General features: G+C 36.2%; 3 protein-coding genes across 4 annotated transcripts; 2 read left to right on the top strand and 1 right to left on the bottom strand.

Moving 5' to 3' along the window:
- Nucleotides 1–226: 226 nt before the first annotated feature.
- LOC131167468 (uncharacterized) lies at nucleotides 227–1,744 on the top strand. The gene is made up of 2 exons (XM_058126271.1): nucleotides 227–354; nucleotides 412–1,744. Exons 1-2 carry the CDS (start codon nucleotides 227–229, stop codon nucleotides 1,742–1,744), a joined length of 1,461 nt encoding a protein of 486 aa, XP_057982254.1.
- Nucleotides 1,745–4,064: 2,320 nt separating this feature from the next.
- Nucleotides 4,065–14,884, top strand: LOC131167321 (kinesin-like protein KIN-14L). The gene is made up of 20 exons (XM_058126087.1): nucleotides 4,065–4,214; nucleotides 4,343–4,473; nucleotides 4,653–4,810; nucleotides 4,987–5,133; nucleotides 5,211–5,472; nucleotides 5,983–6,074; nucleotides 6,201–6,272; nucleotides 6,974–7,075; nucleotides 8,248–8,319; nucleotides 9,411–9,492; nucleotides 10,035–10,130; nucleotides 10,246–10,419; nucleotides 10,514–10,620; nucleotides 10,869–11,047; nucleotides 11,233–11,394; nucleotides 11,590–11,840; nucleotides 12,344–12,507; nucleotides 13,390–14,045; nucleotides 14,177–14,349; nucleotides 14,601–14,884. The coding sequence occupies exons 2-20, from the start codon at nucleotides 4,407–4,409 to the stop codon at nucleotides 14,675–14,677; spliced, it is 3,093 nt and encodes a 1,030-aa protein (XP_057982070.1). The 5' UTR covers nucleotides 4,065–4,214; nucleotides 4,343–4,406; the 3' UTR covers nucleotides 14,678–14,884.
- A 2,717-nt stretch (nucleotides 14,885–17,601) lies between these two features.
- LOC131167320 (xylan glycosyltransferase MUCI21-like) lies at nucleotides 17,602–20,339 on the bottom strand. Of its 2 annotated transcripts, none has more exons than XM_058126084.1 (3): nucleotides 19,711–20,339; nucleotides 19,495–19,572; nucleotides 17,602–19,266 (listed from the first exon to the last, which is right to left on the bottom strand). In XM_058126084.1, exons 1-3 carry the CDS (start codon nucleotides 20,000–20,002, stop codon nucleotides 17,936–17,938), a joined length of 1,701 nt encoding a protein of 566 aa, XP_057982067.1. In that variant the 5' UTR covers nucleotides 20,003–20,339; the 3' UTR covers nucleotides 17,602–17,935. The 2 variants fall into 2 exon arrangements, with proteins under 2 accessions (XP_057982067.1, XP_057982069.1); XM_058126086.1 differs by having other exon boundaries at nucleotides 19,738–20,339.
- Nucleotides 20,340–23,027: the final 2,688 nt, after the last annotated feature.

The raw sequence follows: 23,027 nt of genomic DNA, 5'->3' as shown, positions 1-23,027 counted from the left end.
AATGCAAAATAAAAACCATGATAATAAAGTTAATGATAATAATAATAACAATAATAATAAAGTAAGATAATAAAAATAATTATAATAATAGTAAAAATAATAATAAAGATAACAGAAATAATAATAATAATAATAATAATAATAATAATAATAATAATAATAACAACTTTTGTTATATTGGGTCTGGGAAAAAAATGGGTGTCTACAATGGTCTTTTTTGAGGGACATGATGGTGAACTTAAATTTCCCTGATCAAATGATTGCTTGGGTCATGGAGTGTGTCACGACTACATCCTTCTCTATTTCACTTAATGGGAGATTAAATGGATTTTTCAAAGGCAAGAAAGGGCTCAGGTAGGGTGACCCTTTGTCTCCTTTGCTCTTTGTTATCTGTCTGGAGTACTTGTCCAGGCTCCTAAAGTCCCTGGAGGGCAATTTCAATTTCAAGTTCCACCCTAAATCTAAAGAACTAAAGATCATTCACCTGGTATTTGCTGATGACCTTATGTTGTTCTCAAAGGGTGATGCTATTTCCGTAAGATTTCTTATGGACTGTCTGAATGAGTTACTTACAGCTAACAGTCTGAAATCCAACCTTTATCAGGCTGGTATGAAGCCACAGGTTTTGGAAGGAATTTTGAATCAAACAGGAATCAAAGAGGGCAAATTTCCTTTTAAATACTTGGGGGTACCACTGCTGCCTTCCAAATTAAATGCTGTCCATTATAGGCCACTGGTTGATCGAATTGCTAGGTGGTTCAAGGGGTGGCCTGGCAGCACTCTTACCTATGCTGGTAGATTAGAAATAATTAACTCGATTGTCCAAGGCTTTGAATGTTTTTGGCTTGCTATTTTCCCCATTCCACTGAATGTCCTAAACCAAGTAATTAAGCTTTGTAGAGTATTTTTGTGGGGTGGCAGGAGGAAGCCTTTGGTTGCCTGGAGTGAAGTCTATAAACCAAAAGATGAAGGAGGTTTAGGAGTTTTTGATCTCAAGTCTTGGAACAGAGCATTTTTGACAAAAGCACTATGGAATGTACAAGCTAAGAAGGATAGTCTTTGGATAAAATGGATTCACCAATGTTACTTGAAGGATACTGGAATCTGGTATGCTGCAACCAAAAAAGAAGACTCTCCCCTCTTCAAAAGATTAGTTGAAATTAAAGATCAACTTGTCCAAAAAGCTGGAAGTGTGGCTGCAGCTATTGAAAATATGCAAAGAATAGGGAATGAACCTCACATGTTTTATGATTTCTGGAGGGAGAATAGTCATAAAATGCCTTGGATAAAATCCGTATGGCTGAATGGAATCACCCCGAAGTATGCTTTCTGTTTGTGGCTGGGTTGGAAAGGAAGACTTCCAACATGTGACAAGGTGTATGGTGATGGGATTGACCCTAGATGCACATTCTGTAATAGGGACATGGAGACATTGGACCATATCTTCTTTGGTTGTAAATACTCGGCTGAAGTTATGGATAATATAAGGAATTGGCTTGGAATTAAAAGGGCTATGACAACAATCAATGCAGCGGTTAAATGGTTACATAAAGAAGCAAAAGGATTTGGAGTGCACTCCACTGGAAAGAAAATTGGATTGGCCACTATTGTGTATCTCATTTGGCATTCTAGAAATAGGAAAAGAATTGAAAATCATGTAATTCCTCCTATAGATCTATGTAAAGTTATACAAAGACATATCTATAGGGTGATGTTTGATAAATTTGATATGTTCTCAACTTAAATTTTGAAATGCTTGGCTTATTGACTCTTTGAGTCAATGAGATTGGCTTTTTGGATTTGGCCCCCAAGTATGCCTGGGTTTTTGATGTAGTTTCTTTGGTATCCTGGGTATGCCCAGTGTTGATGTATATATTCAGTTGATCAATATATTTACCCAATTAATCCAAAAAAAAAAAAAAAAACAGGGTTAATTTTCTTAAACTCTTTTAAAACTATTTTAATATTTCCCCTAGTGTCCCCAACAGTCATAATTCTTCTCATGTCTATAAATAAGAGTTCATTTGCACAGATTAAGCACAATTAGCATTATCATTAAGAGAAAATTTCTCTGAAATTTTGAGAGCCCATTTTTCATATACAAACCTATATGTACTCTTCATTTGCTATTTCCTTGATAGATCAAGTTTCCTAAGAGTGTTATTGAGTGATTTATATTACTAAAACTTTCCTTGTTATACTTTGATTGTTATTTCCTATTGAGAGTTTTTAGGTAGGATTTTTCTCCCGATTTAACTAATAAATCTTTGTGTGGGAAAAATTTTCATAGCTAGTGAGTCTTTGCATATTTGTTGCAAGACTCATCAAACTTGTGTGTTTTGATTTGCAAAAATATTTTATCACAAGCCTACATATTTTCAAATATATCTTGAGTAATTATTTTTAAGAAAATCATATTTGAAATATTTTGAATGTACTTGTTGAAATACTTTGAAACTTGTAGTGATTGATTTACATTATTATTTGTTTCAAAGTTTGTTTGGAAAGACACTCTAGATCTTGATTGTATATTTACATTAGATTGAGTGTTTAGCACACATTATTAAGCACTGAGCATATTTACTATCATTTGTGCTTGCATTATTATTTCAATTATATCGTGGTATGTATCTGCTTGTTGAGAAGCATATTTCCATGTATGCAAAATTTAGATTGAATATCTGTTGTATTCCAAGCGTGGGTTTGAAGAGGGAGACTAGACCTGTTGAATAGTCCCAAATTGGCTTAGACCCGATTAGGAAAGTTAGGTACACCATCCTGGTAGGTGTGGTTGTAGGTTGAGGTTAGTCTCGTTAATTGACCTGGTTGTAACTGGTACCGTTCCACTCGTGAAGTGAGTTTATAGTGGAATCCTTGTGCTAGTAAGCTAAGGCAGGGACATAGGCACATTTGCCGAACCTCGATAGCATATTCGATGTCACTTTTACATTTCCTATTTTATATTCTACGTGGTGCTTGATTTAATTTCCTTACTAGATATACTGCATATCTGATTGACACTTTATCGTATTTGACTGAGAGATACTGAAATTGTGTTGCATGTACTGAAAATTGATTAATATTTCATAACTGCAATTTCATACATACTTAGACTGCCTTTAGATTGTGTAATATTGTTGCTAGACTAGTTAACTTTGGAAGAAATTTTTAAATCTCCCATGCACCTCCCTTCTCGAAATTGCATCAAAGTCAACACCATTTAATATTTATTGACAAAACTCTTTTCATCCTTTTCTTCAACTTTCTTTGTGCCAATATAAATGAAAAAAATAGACACTTTCCAATTCCCACCTACATACTTAGACTGCCTTTAAATTGTGTAATATTGTTGTTAGACTAGTTGACTTGGGAAGAAATTTTTAAATCTCCCATGCACCTCCCTTCTTGGAATTGCACCAAAGTCAACACCATTCAATAATATGCTTTATTATTCTTTTTCCTTCCCTCCTTTAACTTGCAGTGCTAAATCTTATATTTATATCTAAATATGACCTATCGGCGGGGACAAATTTGCTTTATGAATCAAATGTGACCATTCAATACAGTTTAATTCAATACGTATACCCTATGATATGCTTTCCAATTTAATTCAGATATTTTAATTTTAAATTCAATCAATTTAGTTTCGAAAACATGAATTTTAAGTTTTAAAAAAATGCCCTTTCATTTTTGTTGCAGCCATGAGCAATTTGGAAATGTAGAACAAATAATGAAATGTAGGGAATTCCCTAATTTTTGTTAAGGACAACAAGGGCTAATGCAATAACTAGGGCTAATGTAATTGGATTTGAAGATCCCAAGTACAAACGCAAATTAAGCTTGTTAACAATCAAAACTCGGGATCTAATCCATCGGCTGAAGTTCGTCACGTGTCATCATGGACGGTCGAGATCGGCCATCGCTACCCCAGCACGTGCTACCCCACCAATTTGAATTCAAAAAAAAGCAGAAGTAACGTTAGTATCCCGGAGCATCAGCCTCGGGTCCGGACCTAACGACGAACCAAACTCAAAACTCCACCAGAAAAATTCCCTAACCCTTCTTCCACCATGCCCAACTGAAGGAATCCAACTAGCAGACTATCAGCTCATCTCTCTCTCTCTCTCTCTCTCTCTCTCTCTCCCCAGTTTCCTTCTGGGTTTTCTAGGGTTCTTTTCTGATACAATTTCTGTTTTAGGAAAAACCCAGAAAAAGTAAGTTGCTGAACTCTCTCTCTCTCTCTGAAAATGGCATTGGGATTTTCTTGGACTTCAATGCCTTCTTGTATTTCTGTATGTTTCGCTTTCAACATTTCCCATAATAACTCTATCATCAATTGCAGATAGAAGTTTCCCGTTTTGTGTGATCGGGTTCTTGGAGAGTTAGACAGAGGCTATTGGATAGTGATGGAGGATTCTACGGGAAGGGGGCTACATGAGCTCAACTTAGCTTCAAGAAAAGCCGAAGAAGCAGGTCTTTGATGTCAATCCCTTTTTACTGTACTTTATGCTGCTTGGATGCTTAGAAAGTAGAAACCCTTAAAGGAAAAAGAAGGAAAGGAGATGGAAAGAATCGAGAGAAATGTGGATTCTTTGTCCATATTTTCACATTACTCTGATTTTATTTTCCTTTTTTGGTGATTGATTTTGCAGCGTGGAGGCGGTATCAAGCAGCTGCGTGGCTCGAAAGCTTAGTTGGACCCCTGGGCTTGCCCACCCGCCCATCAGAGAGGGGGTTCATTTCTTGCTTGAGAAATGGTTTGGTTCTGTGCAATGCGGTCAACAAGATTCAACCAGGAGCCGTGCCCAAGGTAATTACAAATCTTTTGGCGTTCATGTACTTCTAGTAGTAGTGTAGTTACCTTGCTTCTTTCTTAGAGCGCAAAACCCAACAAAAATGCTTAACCTGTAGTGCTAAAAAATGGCTTGGGGGTTTTGATTTCCTTCTATGTTTTCTAATGGTATTGGTTTTTGGAAAATATTTTAGGTTGTGGAGATTCACCTTCCTTTACAATCACTAACCTGGGATTCTCAGCCGTTGCCTGCTTATCAATATTTTGAGAATGTGAGGAACTTTTTGGTGGCTGTTGAGGAGTTGAAGCTGCCTGCTTTTGAGGCTTCTGATCTTGAAAGGGTAAACCAAGAACAATGTTATACTGTTATGTCTAATCTCTTTCAGGCATGTAATTCTCTTTGCCCTTGTATTTTTAGGATAATTTGGAGGCTGGCTCGGTGGTTAAGGTTGTTGATTGCATTTTAGCACTAAAATCATATCATGAATGCAAGCAAGTGAGTGGAGGGAGCGGATTGGCTAAGCATGCAAAATCCCCGATGGTTCTGTTCTCGTCTAGCAGGACCCATTCATGTGCTCAGGCTGCAACTTCATCAGACCCTTGTAGGCGTTTGGACATGCTTTCCTGTGAGACACAGCCGCTTGGGGAAAATGGAACACAGGAATTTGAAGGTTTAGTTGGTCTCTCTCTCTCTCCTCTGGTATATATGTTGAGTGTGAATGCATGCCTTTTACTGGCAGTTCATTGTTATATTTTTTATCGATCATTGTTTTTTTGAGAATTTAGATGTACAATATGGAACTAAAGACAAACTTAGAATATCCTCCCAGTTTCTTAACAAATTTTCTTTCATTCGAATATAAGTTGCAAATGAAATTTAGAATATGTAATGTAATGAGTCTACACTACTCTTTAATAAATAAAGTTGCATACTGTATAATGTTATATTATATATTTTCCCATGGTCATTAATGCTAATGGGCCCCATTGTCTCAGGAGAAAGAGTTGCAATATCATGCTTATTTTACAAAATTTGAAACTGTCAATCCGTCATCTGTTTTAGATTTCACTTTTAGCTTTAGTCAACATCTTCAGTGTGCGGGATTTGTCCCTAATGAATGTCGCAACAATTTGTGTTGGCTGATCTCTTTATTTTCCGTACCATATACAATGCATTGGATTTTTTGTAGGTTCAATTGCCAAGATACTTGCTGATTGTTTGGTTGGTGCAAAGGAAAACATTGATAATAACCTTCTAGCTTCCTATCATAGTGGAAATCAGGTAACTGACTAACAGTTAGCTGCAATGAAACCATTTATTTTGGTTACCTGTACATGCATTGAATACTTGGAGTAGTCTAGAAATAACTTCTTTTTACCCTCATTCCTAAATTTTCTTGTGCTGCAGGATGTTATCAAGTTATTGAGGAGGGTCGTGTCCAGTCTTTTGGAGGAACAACTGTTAAACAAATTCCCTGAGGTGAGATTTTAAATTTTCAAATTATAGGTAATTGCTGCTTGCATGTTCCAAATAGAATATGTTTCTCAATGGTACATGGGAATTTTTTTATGTTGAATATGGATCATAACAAAAATTATAAAGGGAAACAAGTTCGCTTTTGGTACTTGATTTGATGATTTGAACCCTGGGCTTACTCTAAGTCCTCCTTTCCCCACCTCAGTCAAGGACTAACAAGCTTCATGATCTTCCAATTAACTTTCTTTTCTTTTGAAGGAAGCTTAATTTAAAGCTTTTCTTTGATCATAGTAAATAAATAATAATTAACAATCTTTTGTGTGACTAAAATGTTATAGTTGAATGATTGGTTCCAGACGATTTTCACCAAGATTGATATATGATAAGGTTTGCCTTCATTGTGTGCACAAAAAATCCTGAACTGAGGTCACATTTTGATAATATTTTTTTCTTTTTTCAATGTAAACAAAAGGAAAGAATATACTTCTATCATTCTGATCTTGATGATGCTCTCATGCATATTTCCCTATCCTTCTTTCTTTGCTAATATTGCCCAAGCCTCAACTGCTTTGCTTTTTGCTGTGAACACGTAGTATTACTTATTTTAGAAAATTGAATATGATTTTTGGATGGTCATTTTCTTTCTTTTGCTTGCTAAAGTTGTCACAAGCCTGGCAATGCTGATATTTTTTCATCTAATATAGGTAAAATCAGTCCTTAATGATCTTCTGATAGAAGGAAGTAGCACCCCCACCCATTCAAAATCTGCACCCCTGGAGGAGATTTCTTCACTTAAAAAATCTGAGGTACTTATTGTCTCATTTTACATATGGTTTTGTGTAGTGAATATACCATTTCTGTCTACTATCAAGTGAAATTATTTGCATGGTTTACTGTAGAAATTTTTTTAAATAATGAAGAAATATAATTTTCAAGAACTAGATCATTAACTTCAGAAAACTTTTAGGGCCTGGTTAATTAAGGATTCAAAACTGAGTCTCGGTTCTATTGTTTTTGAAAATGAAAACAAGGGTTTGTATCATGTATTTTCTAACTCAGAATGCGTTAGGTTAGCTGTTTCTGGAATTGTTTCTGGAAATAAAAACAGTGGAATTGTGTTTGATTAAGGTTGATCCAAGTGACAATTTGTTAATAAAATAAGGACTATTATTTACAAAAAATAAAAATAAAAATATTCTTATTAATAAAATAATAATAATCAGTATTATTAAAAAGTGGGCTATACCCCATCCCCTTGTTTTTATTTTATCCAGAAAACTGTATCTGAGAACACAGGAAACACCTCAAAATTGTTTCCTGAAAGCCTGTGTTTTCTAGGGGTGTTTTTGGATATATTTCTTAAAACAGTTTCTTCAAAACACTTGACCAATTGTGAATTTTGTGTATTCTTTGCATCTCGCATTTTCGGATACAGAAAAACAGTCTTTGAAACCTTAACAAAATGGCCTTTAGGAATTGATATTTGTATCTTTTGATGTGGTCATAGATTTGCTCCCCCCTTTCATTCATGATTCATGGTACTTATTTTTTTATTTTTTGTGGGGGTTGAGGGGGGATTGGGGGGGGGGGGGGGGTGAAGTGCAAAGGGAATTATAAAGGGGCTTAGATTTGCCTATTTGCTATTGAGTAATAATTTATGAAACTTTGCTTGACAACTTGGAGCAACAAGATGGATAAAATTCAAAGTAAAGATTCTTGTCACACAGGTCTTGTTGTCTGGATTATGAAGGCATCCCACACTTCAGCAGGAATATGATATTATGGTTGCAAATAAAAAAAAAAAAAAAGTACGAGAGAGAGAGAGAGAGAGAGAGAGAAGAAAGAAAGAAAGAAAGAAAGATGATGTGATTAGAATTAGATACTTAGATATTGTGTATTTGTGCTATAAGTTTCAAACACCAGATTTAAAGCGATGCTCTGACATGACATTCAGTTTCACATATGTTTCCTTTTCCAGTGTTGCAGGTTATGCTTGAAAGGGGTCTGCAGGCATTGGCGTCTATTTCAAGCACAAGAAAGAAATCTTTTGGTATGCGGATTTTTTTTTTGAGTGGATGTTAACATGTAGTAAATAATAGTTTTGGCACAGGCTTGGTGTAATTACCAACTAAATATAACTACTAATTTATAAGGGTAACCACTAATTTTATTTTTTCATCACTCAAAGTTTAGAAGAGGAGAACAATCTGTTGGTTGCTTGATAAATTTATGCTTGAATTTTATTTTTTTCTCAAAAATTACATTATAATGGAATGTACAAGAGAAGAACCTGCATATTTCTAGTGATTATTTTGCTTCTCAGTTACTTTACAGTTGACACAATAACTTGTAGGATAGCGACCAAAACTACGCCGAATGGACAAAAGGATCAATCTAGCCGATCCCTATTTAAAACAGAGGCCTACTTATAACTGTTGTTATTTGTGTAGCTGAATCACGTATGCTTTAGAGTAATCATGAATATAATTTGCTCTAATAATTTTAAAATTTTTATTTCCTTCATTTTTTGGGACAGTATATATGGTTCATTCTCAATGTCAGAGCAATATACCAGCTTTATTGAGCAGAGATTCCAAATAAAGTACCTTTGCTTTAAATATAGGATTTTTTGTTGCATTAGTTTGTTCTTTTAAATGAGGTGGACATGTGAAAGTATCATAGATAGATCTGCATCTCTCCCAGGCAATATTAGTTAGCTAAGACACTGATCATCTTGCCTTTGATAGAAAATTTAATTTATTTGCTTCACAATTCAGAATTATTTATTATTATTTGGCCTTTTAAATAAGCCTACTTATATTGTTGTATCATTTCCTTAATTCTTAACTAAATTTATACTTTCTAAGGTTTCCCAGCAATTTTCTTTACATGACTTTGCTAGCAAAACTTCTGTTGCACATTTATTAATTATTAGTGCTGTTTAATCTGTGTGTGCTTAGATGCTTATTTTACAGTGCAGGAAGTTCCCCAAAAATTTTGTGGCTCTAGTAGAAAGAAGGATAAAGCTATTCATCATGCCTCTTAGTCAAATCCCATTTATTAGTAGCCATTTGTACATATTCTGGTCACATGTTATGTGAGGATGAGTCTCTTAGTTTATTAATATTTTTTGTATTACAGGATCTTAAGGCGTTGCTATCAAGGACAAAGATGGAATTTGAAGACTTGCAATTACAGTTTCAGAGTGATTTGAAGCTACTAGGTAAACTCCGTCCCCTCGCCCCCCTTTTTTCTTTTGCCAAAACAGCTCCATTGCAAACTACAGGTTATCTACTACTTGTGTACTTCATGGATCACACAATTCAAAGGTCTCAATGCTTTCGATAATTTGAATAAGAACAAATAATCTCATCATCCTCCTTTTTAAAAAGTTCCTAATGACCAAATCCCTTCCCCCCCCCCCCCCCCTCCCCAATCCCACCAACTGCCATTCCTTCTTACCTCATTTTCTGCACATAACAGGTAAGAAGCGATGTGTAATGATGAATTTGTATGCAAATCCAGAAATGAAAAAATGTTTATATACTTCATTTACCATGTTATTTCTCTGTTCATCTTTTCCCATAACTGTTGTGGTACCTGAAAAAGTTTTACATCTAGTGATCAGATTCTGCATTACATGTTTCCTAGCTGTGTGTTTTCTAGGTTATTTAGTTTTAGGATGCTGAAACTGATAATTGGCAAGACTCAAGTGCTTCCCTTAATATTTGAAGTGCTTATAGTTTGCAATTTGCATGGATTCAGGAACAAATGTACACAAGCTGTCTACTGCTGCACTTGGGTATCAAAAAGTACTGAAGGAGAACAGGACTTTATATAACATGGTTATGGACTTGAAAGGTCAGTTATTTTTAAAACATGAACTTTACTTTAAATAAGGTTTCTGAAAAGACTAGTTTTATGAAGCATTAAATTTTTGGCGTACTTATATTATTTCAAGCTGAATTTTCTTCAGGAAATATTCGAGTTTACTGCAGAATAAGACCTTCCTTCAGCACTGAACCAAAAAATGTAATAAATTTTATTGGAGAGGATGGTACGTTAGTGATGGCAGACACATCAAGGACTCAAAAAGATGGGAAAAAGGTTTTCCAATTCAATCGAGTATTTGGTCCATCTGCTACCCAAGGTGACAATGCACTTCATGTTGCTTTTTATGATTTTTGTATTTAAATCAGATTTCATTTTGCATATAACTCCTTATTTTCTTCAAAATTCTTCAGATGAGGTATTTAAGGACACTCAACCATTAATTAGGTCTGTAATGGATGGTTACAACGTGTGCATTTTGGCTTATGGTCAAACTGGATCTGGCAAAACGCATACTATGGTAAGAGATTTTTTTCTAAATTGGATTCAGTAAATTAAATGCATTTTCACAATAAAGTTTCAATCAGTGGCTTGGGTAACCAGTATGGTAATGATTTCTTTTAATAGTGGGTGACTTGGGATGGATATATTACATTCAATTAACTTACTTCCAAGCCACATGCAACAAAAGGCCTTTTAAAAATTATAAAGTGGTGGTTTTCAAATCCAGACAATCATTTTCCCTTCTGATATCTTCTCTGGTGACAGTCTGGTCCATCAGGTGGATTGATTAAAGACATGGGGATCAATTATCTAGCTCTCAATGATCTCTTTGCAATGTCTTCTAGAAGGAAGGGTGTTATAAATTATGAAATTCATGTTCAAATGGTTGAAATTTACAACGAGCAAGTACGAGACCTTCTTGCAGAAGATTCATCAGCCACAAAATATCCTTTCATATTGCTTCTCTGCTCTCCACCATGGAATCATCAAATTATTCTATTTGCAATTGCAGAAATATCTCTTTGATATAGATGTTTGAAAAATGAAAACATCTTTTTTTTATAGTTATGTTTCATATATGGATTTGCATTTTTTTTTTAATTCTTCGTTATTCTTTAACCACTAGCAAGTTAGAGATTCGAAGCTGTGCTGATAATGGATTTAATCTTCCTGATGCGACAATGCGCACTGTCAAGTCTACCACTGATGTTCTTAACCTGATGAAACTTGGAGAGATGAATCGCATGGTCAGTTCCACTGCTATCAACAACAGAAGTAGTCGTTCCCACAGGTTAGTCTTCAGGTGCTGAATTACATTACTGCTTATCTGTTATTTTATTTTATTTTTTGTCTTTTATTTTTTAATTTTTCTTCCCAGTTCTTAGTAAGGCACCTGTTACAATAAATGCCAAGTCATTAAAAAGTAACAAAAATGATAAGTAAATAAACTGAATACTGATGGCTGCAATTTTACATATGGATCTAGTGTCTTGACAGTCCATGTCCATGGTAAAGATGAGTCTGGAGGCATCCTTCGCAGCTCTCTGCATTTGGTGGACCTTGCAGGAAGTGAACGGGTCGACAAGTCGGAAGTTACAGGAGACAGACTGAAGGAAGCACAGTGCATCAATAAGTCTCTTTCTTGTTTAGGAGATGTCATCACTGCATTAGCTCAGAAGAGTTCCCACATTCCGTACAGGAACAGCAAACTTACACTACTTCTGCAAGATTCTTTAGGTTGTTATGTGTTGGTTTATTTCAATGTGGTATCCTTTATTTATGATTCAACTTGATTTGCAATTCACCATTTACATCATACTATTGCTCCATGGTAGGGTTGTTTGTATATTTGCTAAAATAACAGTAAAACTTCAGTATCTTATTTGTTTTGTCTGTTTGGTCATCAAGCCATAATATGAGGTGGCCCACTGTGACTAGTGACGTGGCAAACTTGAGATACGCCCTTTCCATTTTCATTTCTTAGTTCACCAATAGCACACTAGATCTTTTTTTGCAGGAAAATCTAAATATAAATAAGCTAAATGTTTGGAAAACTTCTGTTTTCCATTTGTTTTGTTTATTTGGCAAATGCATCCAGCCATAGTGTGATTAGGCTCAATGTAAATAGTGACTGGACAAACCTGAGAAGCTTTTCCGCAGAGGAGTTGATTTTTTTTCTAAATATAACATTTGGGGATATAAACTGATAAATTTTTCATTTTGGAACATCTTTACTGTAGGAGGCAATGCAAAAACACTGATGTTTGCCCATGTAAGCCCAGAAGCAGATTCTTTTGGTGAAACAGTGAGTACTTTGAAATTTGCTCAGAGGGTTTCAACTGTTGAACTTGGTGCTGCACGTTTAAATAAAGAGACCAGTGAAGTCATGCAACTTAAAGAACAGGTATATGTCTGCTGACATCGCCATGCTTAGGCCGCTAATTTGTTTGTTCATATTTATGTCCACAATAGCATGGGAAGATCTTTGGACTGATTTTGTTTTTTTTAAGTCTTGTACCTTAGCTGTCTTGGGAGTTCACATCTAGGACTTTGGATCAGTTTATTCCAATTTATACTATGTAATCTTTCAGATATGACTAATGGTTAGAAACTACAAATAATTTCCTCAAACAGGATTAAAGGATATGTTGTTGGTTCAGTGCCATGTAATAAGGGCACTCCCATGTCTGTCAATCATGATTCTTTGTTGAAGCTAGGCTTTGGCGTGGTTCACATCCTGGCAACCTTGGGGGTAGTCCAGGATTCAAATCCCCTTAGTGAGGATTCCTCTCAATTTTAGAAATGCTGGGGGATGGGGGATGTGGGGAGTGGGGGTAGTTTACTGTGGGAGGAGACCTCTCTGGGGATACCAGACTTCCCAAAAAAATGATGCTTTTTTGTTTTATCATTTTTAGAAGGTGAATATGTGTTTATTATTCACTAGAAAACATAGTTCCTTCTGAAATATATGTTGAAAATTTGAAATATCATAGCTTGGTTTAAGGAACAGGTTTTTATCCTGATTGTGCATTAAATGACATAATGGCTGCCAACGGCTGATTGGAATTGGTTTCTTTTGTTCAATATATTTTGGAATAGAGAATTATAGTTTGATGTTCTGGCAATCACTTTCTCTGATGGGTCATGTACATTGTTAACAAGCCTGCATAATATGTGTAAGATGCACACTCTAGTTATTCTCGTGCAAAATTAAAAGGTGTAAATTTCATGTATCAATGTAATAAATATTGCTGCAATGAGAGGTTAATTTACCTAGCTGTTGCAGATTGAGAGCCTTAAAAAAGCATTGGCAAAGAAAGAAGAACGGAATGTTCAATTAACTAAATCAAAGGAGCCATCTGAGAGGCCTGAATCAAGGACCCAGCGGACTCCTCTACGCCCCAGAAGGCTGAGCATTGAAAATTCCACCATCATGTATACAGAGCAAGCAGTCAATTTTGAAGAAAAAAAGGGATCAAAATCCCCTTCGATGCCAAACCGTGCACGTAGATTAAGTCTGGAAGGTCAGAAGCATGGCAAGAAAGAAAATATGCAAGGGGTGAGGAGACCCTTACCATTTGAATTAGTCTCTACACAGCAAGATCAGCTTCAAGATGTCCAATCAATATCTAAGACATATTTTAGGAATGGTAATTCCACCATGGAGGTACGTTATCAGAAGACTCCTCAGAGTCCTAATAGTATTGTTTATCAGGGCCAAGAGGTAAAAACACAGAGTATAATGAAAACCAAACCTCGCCAACCACTCAAGACACCGGAGAAACCATTACGTGCCAGAAATGAGGTCCAGAGCTTGGTGCAGAGTGAGATTACATGCTCAATGGACTCTCTGACGCCAAGTAGCAATCCCAGTGGGAAAAAATCACAAATAAAAAAATCTCTTCGGACCATTGGGAAACTGATTAATGGCTCTGAGAAGAGGTATGTAATTTTAAACCAACATTGTGTTGGCCTTGTATACAGTGCAGCAGCTCATTTAACATGTTTGAGTGATCTAAACATTACAGATCAACCAACATTACAAGCCTTTTTTTTTTTTGGCAAAATTGTAGGAATCAGCGGCACAGAGCAGAAGCAGGGCCACCCTCCACTGGTAATGGTACAAGCAATATTAACGAACTCGGGTCAGCAGCGACAGCTAACTCGAGGGCGCTTCGACGGCAGTCATTAGGTGGAGTTCAAACAGCCCGTAGATCTTCTCTTGGAGGCAACTCAACTGCCTTTCGTAAGAAACATCTACAAATTACTCATTCAGTGCATAGGAATGGAATGGATTGTGCAAAATGGAGTGAAATTTATCACTTGATTTCATGTTCTCCATTCAAATTTTCATTCCCACCCCATTTCATTTGGCAAACCAAACATGACATGAATCAATTACGTTCATTTACCATTTTGTGACTTTATTAGCGGTTCCCCCCCTAATTCCACATAGCAAGCTTCTGATTGGATCCATTTCTTATTTTTAATCTGCAGTTGTAAATGAAGCTAGAAATGCAAAGACGCCACCTCCAGTTCGCAACTCAACAAAGGTGGCAAAGCAGTGGCTATAGTCGCTTATTTCTTGTGATATCTCACATGCTTTGACTCAAAGCATATACCCGCTGACAGATAGAGCAACAGTAGCAAGGGGATTTTTTTTTTTTTTCAATTCAATGTGAAAGCCTCACGGGGGTAATGTGGGGAGAATTATTTGTTGATTAGCCACCTGATTAATACATAATTCAGTGCCCAGTTTTCACTTTGGGTTGCTTATTGAAGAGCTTTTTCATTGAAAGGGGTTCAAACTATGCACATATAGAATGAAGGCAGCAGCTGGTCCATTCGTCTGTAATTTTAAAATATAGATTACAGGCTTGAGGCAAAAATTGGCTTTCCAATTTCACTCTCTGCTCCACTATCCCTTTTTTTTTTTGGAAAAAGAGGGCGGTACCTCCTATCTTTATTAGAAAACCTCTCACTTATGACGAAAGAATACCATGGTTCCAACCTTGAGACTTGGGGACAACAAAATCAAACCCCAAGACTCTAAAACTAACTTAACCAACTTATTCAAAACTAATAAACCAATGACCAGCAATCAAACGAATAAATAAGAACTAAATAATTATAAGTGGAAAACAAACAAAACTCCGGAAGATAGCACAAAGCATCATGAGCACAAGAAAGGAAAATCCAACAAATTCAATCGAATTATTCCCTTGACTTGCTGTGGAAGATCATCCTAACAACTATATGATCGAAATATATCAGATTCATCCTACTTGGCAAAGAAATTTGCACTTTTATTCGCCTCTTTGTAAACATTTTCTACTTTGTACTGTATGCCTCTCAATGCTAGCACAAGTTCTTCCCACAATTCCCATAAGTTCCAAGCTGAACACTTATAAGAATTTATCCACTGAACCAATAAAGCAGAGTCACATGCAATCTTCACTTGATCAAATCCGAGATCTTTGCACAGATTAATCCCTATAATAATCGCTTTCAATTCAGTCATATTATTGGTTCCATAACCCAGTAATGAGGAAAAAACTGCTTTAAATAAACCTCTTTCATTTCTTATCACGCTTCTACCACCACAATTACCTGAGTTATCTCTACAGCTTCCATCCACATTCAACTTGACCCAACCTATCCCAGGTTTACATCATCTGACTACACGAGGAATACGAACCCTCACATTTTTTACTTGAATATCCAAAGCATGAAGGACTGCAATATTTGTGCAAGAAGCGGTCGCACATTTAGTTAACTTGTCCAAAATGGATTTTAACCAATATTTAATATCAAACCACATAGTTCTCACCGAATTGTGAATTGATTCCATCTTGACTCTACATAGACGAGTCCAAAGTCTCAAAATGATGAGATTAGGTATGAGACCTACCAAAATGCCTAACTGTGAGGCCCATCTTGCACAACTAAACCAGACATTAACTCTGACTTTCCATATATTCATTGTCATACAACTAACACCCAACGCCATTGCTGCTTGTTTCCATACCTCCTGAGCAAAAGATCTCGTGCAAAACACATGCTCTAAAAGTTCAATCTTGGCATTTGATGCTCCACTATCCTATAACCATAATATACAAGCATAAACCCATGATAAAAAGTTACTAGAAATCAAAGCATAAATCATTGAAAGTTGCTTGAAAATGTTGCCTGAAAGTTGAAACCCAGAAATTATTGAATGCATAACGCACGCAATGACTGAGTTATTCCCAATTCAGCTTGCTAATGTTGGTTGAAATTTGAAACCCATAAATTATTGAAAACGCGCAATTATCTTAGCTTGTCCTTATCTTTTTTCACTTTTTCGGTTTTTAAACTGGAGCTATAACTAAAATTTATTCCTATTTTCCAGTTCATTGACCTTCTTCATTAGAGCAATCACAACATTCTTCACCCTATTGCATAGTTGTTTGACCAATCACCTACAGTACTCACAACCTTCTTTTGCTTATAATTGGTGCAAATTACTTCCAATCCTTCACAAGTGCTTTCAGGTCCTCTCAAGGTTCAAACTAGGACTTCTAAAATGGCTGAAAAGCTCCTGCTAAGATCACGGTAAGGCTTGCCCTGTTATCAATACATCAGCTGAACTTGGACAATATGCACGTTGCGCACTCATGTGAAAGCATGTGAGGCTTAGGTCAAAACCAAGGTGGGGTTTTTCCTCGAGTTAGAAAATTTTAGTTAGTCGAATTCTTTGAATAGAACTTTTTTTTTTTTTTTTCCAAAGGCCAACTAGAACATTTCAAATAGTTCATTTACTAATGGACCATTTAACTTTCATTGAATCTGTTGAAGGTTAAAGGTAAAAATGATATCTGAATAATGCTTACATGAAAGGTGTCCTCGCCCATGGCTATGAATAATGACAAGTGCCAAACTTGACCCACATTCATTCATCCAACTTGCAGTTATGCCCTATAAAACTATCGGTTTCATGCCAAACTTATTCCTAACTTTCCTATTGAATAACTACTTATTTGGCTCTGATCAACAAACTGTTTGAGATATGTTCAAAGCACTTTATATATTGAGCAAACAAAAAAAAAAGAGAGAGAGAACTCCAAGCAGAAAAAGAAAAAACATTATTGAAACATTTGAGTTCTTAGGTTTATCTTCATCCATTTTGGGAAAAAAAGCATTAGGAATTTTCCCTTGCAGAATCACATTCCATGCAAACATCACAAAGGAATAAAGGAAACAGAGCAGAAAATGAGTTGTTGACTACTGATCTCTTCAGTAATTGAGCTTCCCAGTCTCCTCACTGGGGTTATCCAAAATCCAACAGCAGAAATGTCAAAAACGCAGGAAGAACCAAACAGTTAAAGCCATTAGCGATGTCCTGTCAATATAAGTTAATCCTAAGGTCTAATAAAATTAAAAGAAAGAAGAGTAATTGAACAAGAGAGTAAAGAAAATGGATGATGAACCAAAGAGTTGAGGAGGAAAGCAGGAACCATCAGCAAACATTGAGACATCAAAATATCATTATTGTGGTATAATGAATTCCCCTGATCAAATCCAACATTCAGTATCCCTTCACAGAAAGTATGTTCAGTACAAATGAACAGAATTTACAACACCCTCACCCCCACCGAAAAAAAAAAGAATTGCATATACAAAGAAAAAACCTTTCTTTTTAAAATTTTTTTTCCCATTTGTGTTGACACCTGCAATATAAGGTCAATTATATCAGAGAAAACATCTGCCTAATCTTCTTTTCCTTTTGATTCAACAACTGTCAAAGAATGGTGGGTTAGGAACAAATAATAGTCAAAATTTAGGTAAAATTCTTAGGAGAATGATTGCGACGACGAATGACGATGGAAATTCGGTTTCTTTCTAGAGATGGAGTATTCATAGGCCCGAACCAACCGCTTCTGAAATCTTCTTAGATCCAATATCACATTTTGGTGATCAAGATAAATCTTCTTAGTGAATTGCCACCCCTTTTTTACCACACTCCGTGGGTCTTTCAGCACAGGATCACTCTTATTGTATTCATTGTACAATGAGCTTTCCTTTGGCAGGATTTTGTAGCCAATGTACTTCAACCCAAGCTTCACAGCAGGTTCCCCATAATAAGTCTCCGCTGCCCATTCAGTTCCCAGGGGAACTACTTGGATGAACACAGAACCAGGCTTTAGAAACAGAAAATGAGTCATAGCAGCACCATGGACTCCAATCATAACATCACTTGAATTAAGTGCCCGGTAAATCTTTGCCAGTTCTGTTGTCTGATCAGGCCTCAAAATTTCAACCCGAAACCCAATTTCCTCAGCCATTTTCACCATTGAATCCTCGTTAACTATTGCTCTTGACCCGTTTCGAGATAATATAACCAGTTTTGGTTTCATCGGAACCTCATCTTGGACTACTTTCTCAGTTTCTAATGAGAAGTTTGATGAAGGGGATAAAGAAATCTCTTTCAATTTCAATTGTGCTTTTCGTTCCTCATCTCGGATTAAACCTCTGATTCGAGGCCAGTAAGCTCGATCTAGTAGGTTTCGAAAATCTCTAATACTCTTATTCCCCCCCATCAATGAAGAATCCACAGTGAGCTCATCATGGATTCTTAGACCAAAAATGGCTTCTGGGAAACAATGGATTCTCCGGTCACCCTCAAAATCTATTGCCGGATAATTCGAAAAAAGCGAAAGGATATCACCATACTTAGTAATCCACCACTTGTGATAATCAAGAATAACAAACACAACATTTTTGCTCATATGCTGAGAAGTAATGTAGAGAGGAATGATTCCGTCATTGAATTCATGATACACGTTACCGGTATAGCCTCCAGTCGAGAAGAACACTGCTGGAACATCATGCTGAACATCACATCGACGGCGAGTGCCCAAATTCTCTTTTACCGAAACGAGGTCTAATTCATCAATTTTGTCCATAACACTGGTTTCCCATTTCCGGGTGTAGGGTTTGATCTTTTCATGCTGGACTCCCACTTCTTCCCCTTCTCGGGCTATGCCCGTAACATTATTGAGGAAACCATTGGTATTTTTTGAGCTGTAAAGGAAGATTGAAGAGGAAGCAGAGTGTGTTCTCACATCCCCTTTCATGAAACATATATCTGACCGCATACTGCTTCTGTCGCAACAGATAGTTCCTGCATTAAACGACAATACATCACGTTTTAGCACCAAGAAGAGAGAGAGGGGGGGGGGGGGGAATCAAGCATTTTCCCAAAATGCTCATCCCGCTGCTGTTTGATAGAAGTTTGAAAAATTAATGGGAGAGTGAAACCCATCTGCAGTCTGTTCTCATAGTTTGATTGAACTTTGAGTGGTCACAGAAATGTAAACAGCCAAGGTTGAGAGAGAGAGAGAGTACTGACCGTCAGAGATTGAGGAACAGGGGGAAGCACTTGCATACGTTTTAGCAACCATGGCTTCACCATCAACCCCAAATGCATCTGCAAAAATGATAAACCAGAATCAGAGATACAGAGAGAAAGAAATAAAGAAGGAAAGAAAGAAAGAAAAAAAATAGAGGAAGGGAAAAACAATGAAAGAGAAAAGCTTACATAAGAGAATGAAAGAGAAAAGCTTACATAAGAGAATGAAAGAGAAAAGCTTACATAAGAGGGAGAGAGTGGAGGAATATCTGAACAGCTGGGGACCCAAGATCAAGCAGAAGCAGCAGAGAAGAGAAAAGAGAAGGAGAGAAAGAAGCTTAGGTCTAGTTGTTCTCTTGCAATAACCAGGGCTGGTCTGTGACTCATCTTCTCCAACAGCTTCTTCCCCTTTCCTCCACTGATGGTGCCGCTGATAATGCACCATTTCCTCTGCACCCACCTTTCTTCTTCCTCCCCCCTCTTTTGAGCTGCAGCCCTGAAATGACATACAGAGATCTATGCAGAAGATGAAACGGAACGTGCTATCTTGGTTCTTTGCGTGTTTGTGGGGTGGGCTGGCATTTTGGGTAAGTCAGGGATGCTCTGTTTTTGTTGAATGCGGAGAGAGAAATCGAGAGGAGGGTCCTCAATGGAGGCTATTGCAGCGTGGGAGGAGGGAGCGGTTACCGGTTACAGTCAAAATAAGCGTATGAATTTGGATTTGGAAGGTTGGTGTTCACACTGCGGACAAATGTAGGATTTCAGATTTGTGATTTGTCAAACGCAATCCAGGGGTTGGGCTTCATTGGAAATCATGCTTTAGAAAAGAAAAGAAAAAAGGAAAACATGCACCGCCCACTGTCATCTTCTTCTTCCTTCTTTCTTTCTTCTTTCCAATCTTTTTCCTTCAGAAATATATATATATATATATATATATATATATATATATATATATTTACACTCCTTTTTTATTCATGTGTGTGAGAGCTAAAGATATGTATTTATTCTACATTTAATACAGTGTAATGGAATAAATTTGGAGTGAAATAAAATAAAGACTTAGAATTCATTTGATTGAAGATGACTCACATGAGAAAAGGTTAGAGAATCGATTTCTCTCCGCCTCATTTGTTTTATTAGGACTTGCTCAAGAGAAGGTTAGAGAATCGATTTAGGACTTGCATGAGAGAAGGTTAGAAAATCGATTTCTCTTCGCCTCATTTGTTTTATTAAGGCAAAGTATAGAGAGATATAAAATGAAGGAAAATAGATGTTGATTGTTAGAGAAGATAAAATAAATATCAAACATTATTTATAAGAATATTTTTCTACGTAACCATTTTTCAAAGTTATATGAGGATGTTTCTGTATTTCCGTAGTTAGCTCTTATTTCTTTTTCATTTTTTTTCCTCTCGACGTCTTCTCTCTTTTTTATATTTTACGTTTATAAAAAGAGAAAAAGAGTCATTATTTCCCTTTCTCGTTTCTCCAATCTTAACTTCGCTCCTACGAAATGTAATGTTAAGTTAATTCATAAAAAAACTACTCTAACAAAAAGAAAATGGGATCTCATTAGGTAAGAAAGGAGCAAGTCTATCTAGTTTCTCTTATATCTCATAAACTCCTGCTGTAGTCAAAATAGGTCTTTGTAAAAGATAAAAGAGCTTGAGAGAACCTATGTTGTGTTGAAATATTTTTCTAAAATATATTTAATGCTATGTGGGTTTGCCCCACATTGAAAAGAGTGAAAAAAGAAAAGTCATTAAAATGATAAAGTAGAATATTATCCTAAAATTGATTAAAAGATAGTGCTAGTGTGAACCCTAGGATGGTCTTTCGCACTATCCACACGCGCGTGCACACATGACGTAGGCTGTAGGGCGCCAGTGGCAGATAGTGCACACGCACTTTACATCGTTGCGAGGTCGTGATCGTTGATCATGATCGAATGACTTAAATTTAATCTTATAATTTTTATAAGATCATGTGGTGCGACCAACGAAACACAAAGGACGACTAGGTCGAGTTAGAAGATTTTAGAGTCTAAATAACAGTAGGTTCATAGAATAGTAAAACCAGGGCGCTACCAAGAAATCTTGAAAGTGCGACTTGGTTGACTGTGCTATCAACTGTACACAGAAATCTTCCGGAGTGTGTCGACCAGGGCACGACCCGAAAATTTTGGAGGTGCGACTAGGTCAATGTACATAATGCTTTGAATAGTTGCGACTGTTCATACCTTTGTAACTTTTGGGAAAAGGCATAATTTTGTCTATTTAAAGACAAAATTAACACCATGAAACATATAGAAAAACTCATCATTCTCTCATTCTCTTTCTCATATAAAGTTTTCACGATTTATATCTTTTTCAAATCTAGATTCTACTTTCTATAGAAATAGTGTTGACCTTATTGGTCACGCCCGGTTTTGATTATGACAAATACTCATTGTATCTAATGAGTGTTTGAGGTTTTGTGCAAAAACTAAAGGTGTTAAGATAAAGATGTGCACAAAGTCAAGAAAAACCCGAAGACCAAAGTTTTATTTCATAATGTAATATATTTAATTGGTCTGTAACCGGTGCAAACTGCAAGTGCACAGTATCGTAGTTTTATAATATAATGATGTGTAGAGTATCGTCCTCAGGGATTGATGTCTTAATTTTACCAAGTACCGAAATGTTACTAACCTTGATTTTATTTAGAAAAATTAATAATTTTAGACTGCAAAATTTAAACAAGGCTACTTTAAATAAACTATTCAGGAGATTTTAAAACTGGATACCGCGTGTCAAATTGATGATGGTGAAAACTTCTAGGAAACCGATTTCACCTAGTTTCTCACTATGCTTTACTCATTTAGCTAATTTAACTTCGTTTTCTCTGTTTGTTAGCAAATCGCCAATTTTTTCAAAAGCCTCTTTCGATAGTCAATCGGAACCTATTCTTGTTTATTATTTAACATAAGAGTATGCAAATTAATAACGCAAGAACGCAGTAAAACCCTCGATTTTTTATGCTACGTAGGTTCATACAAGTCTTTCGATCTCTATATTTACCTACGCTGAATTATCCAAGATCTATCCTATAATCCCCCCTTTCGATAGCAAATCACAAGACTAAAATCATTTAATTAATGGCCAGTTAATTAAAAGCATTAGGCACAGAATAACTCAAACAAACATTAATGAAAACTATTTCAGATTAGCATCAAAGAGCAAGCATAGTTCGAAACTAGCTACATTGTTTTCCTAGAATTCAAAAATTTAGTTCATTCCGAAAATAAAATCCAACATAACAGATTTCACCATATTTTCTTCAATTTGGAGCGTACGGGAAAGATCAACACTCGCCGCACTGCCGTCGCGCGTCACGAACACCCCGAACACCGCCGTTGTTCGCCGCCTTCCGATTATGAAAAAATAGTATTTTTGCGTGCTTCCAACTCTCCTTTACTGGTTGTGTGTGTATCTCCGCAGCACCACCCAAAAGAAAACCACAAGAAAGCTCCCCAAAAAATAATTTTTCCCAGA

The sequence above is a fragment of the Malania oleifera genome, chromosome 11 (genome assembly GCF_029873635.1).
Source record: "Malania oleifera isolate guangnan ecotype guangnan chromosome 11, ASM2987363v1, whole genome shotgun sequence".
NCBI lineage: Eukaryota > Viridiplantae > Streptophyta > Magnoliopsida > Santalales > Ximeniaceae > Malania > Malania oleifera.
The sequence above is the reverse complement of the archived record's forward strand: the minus strand, read 5'-3'. Positions and strand labels throughout refer to the sequence as shown.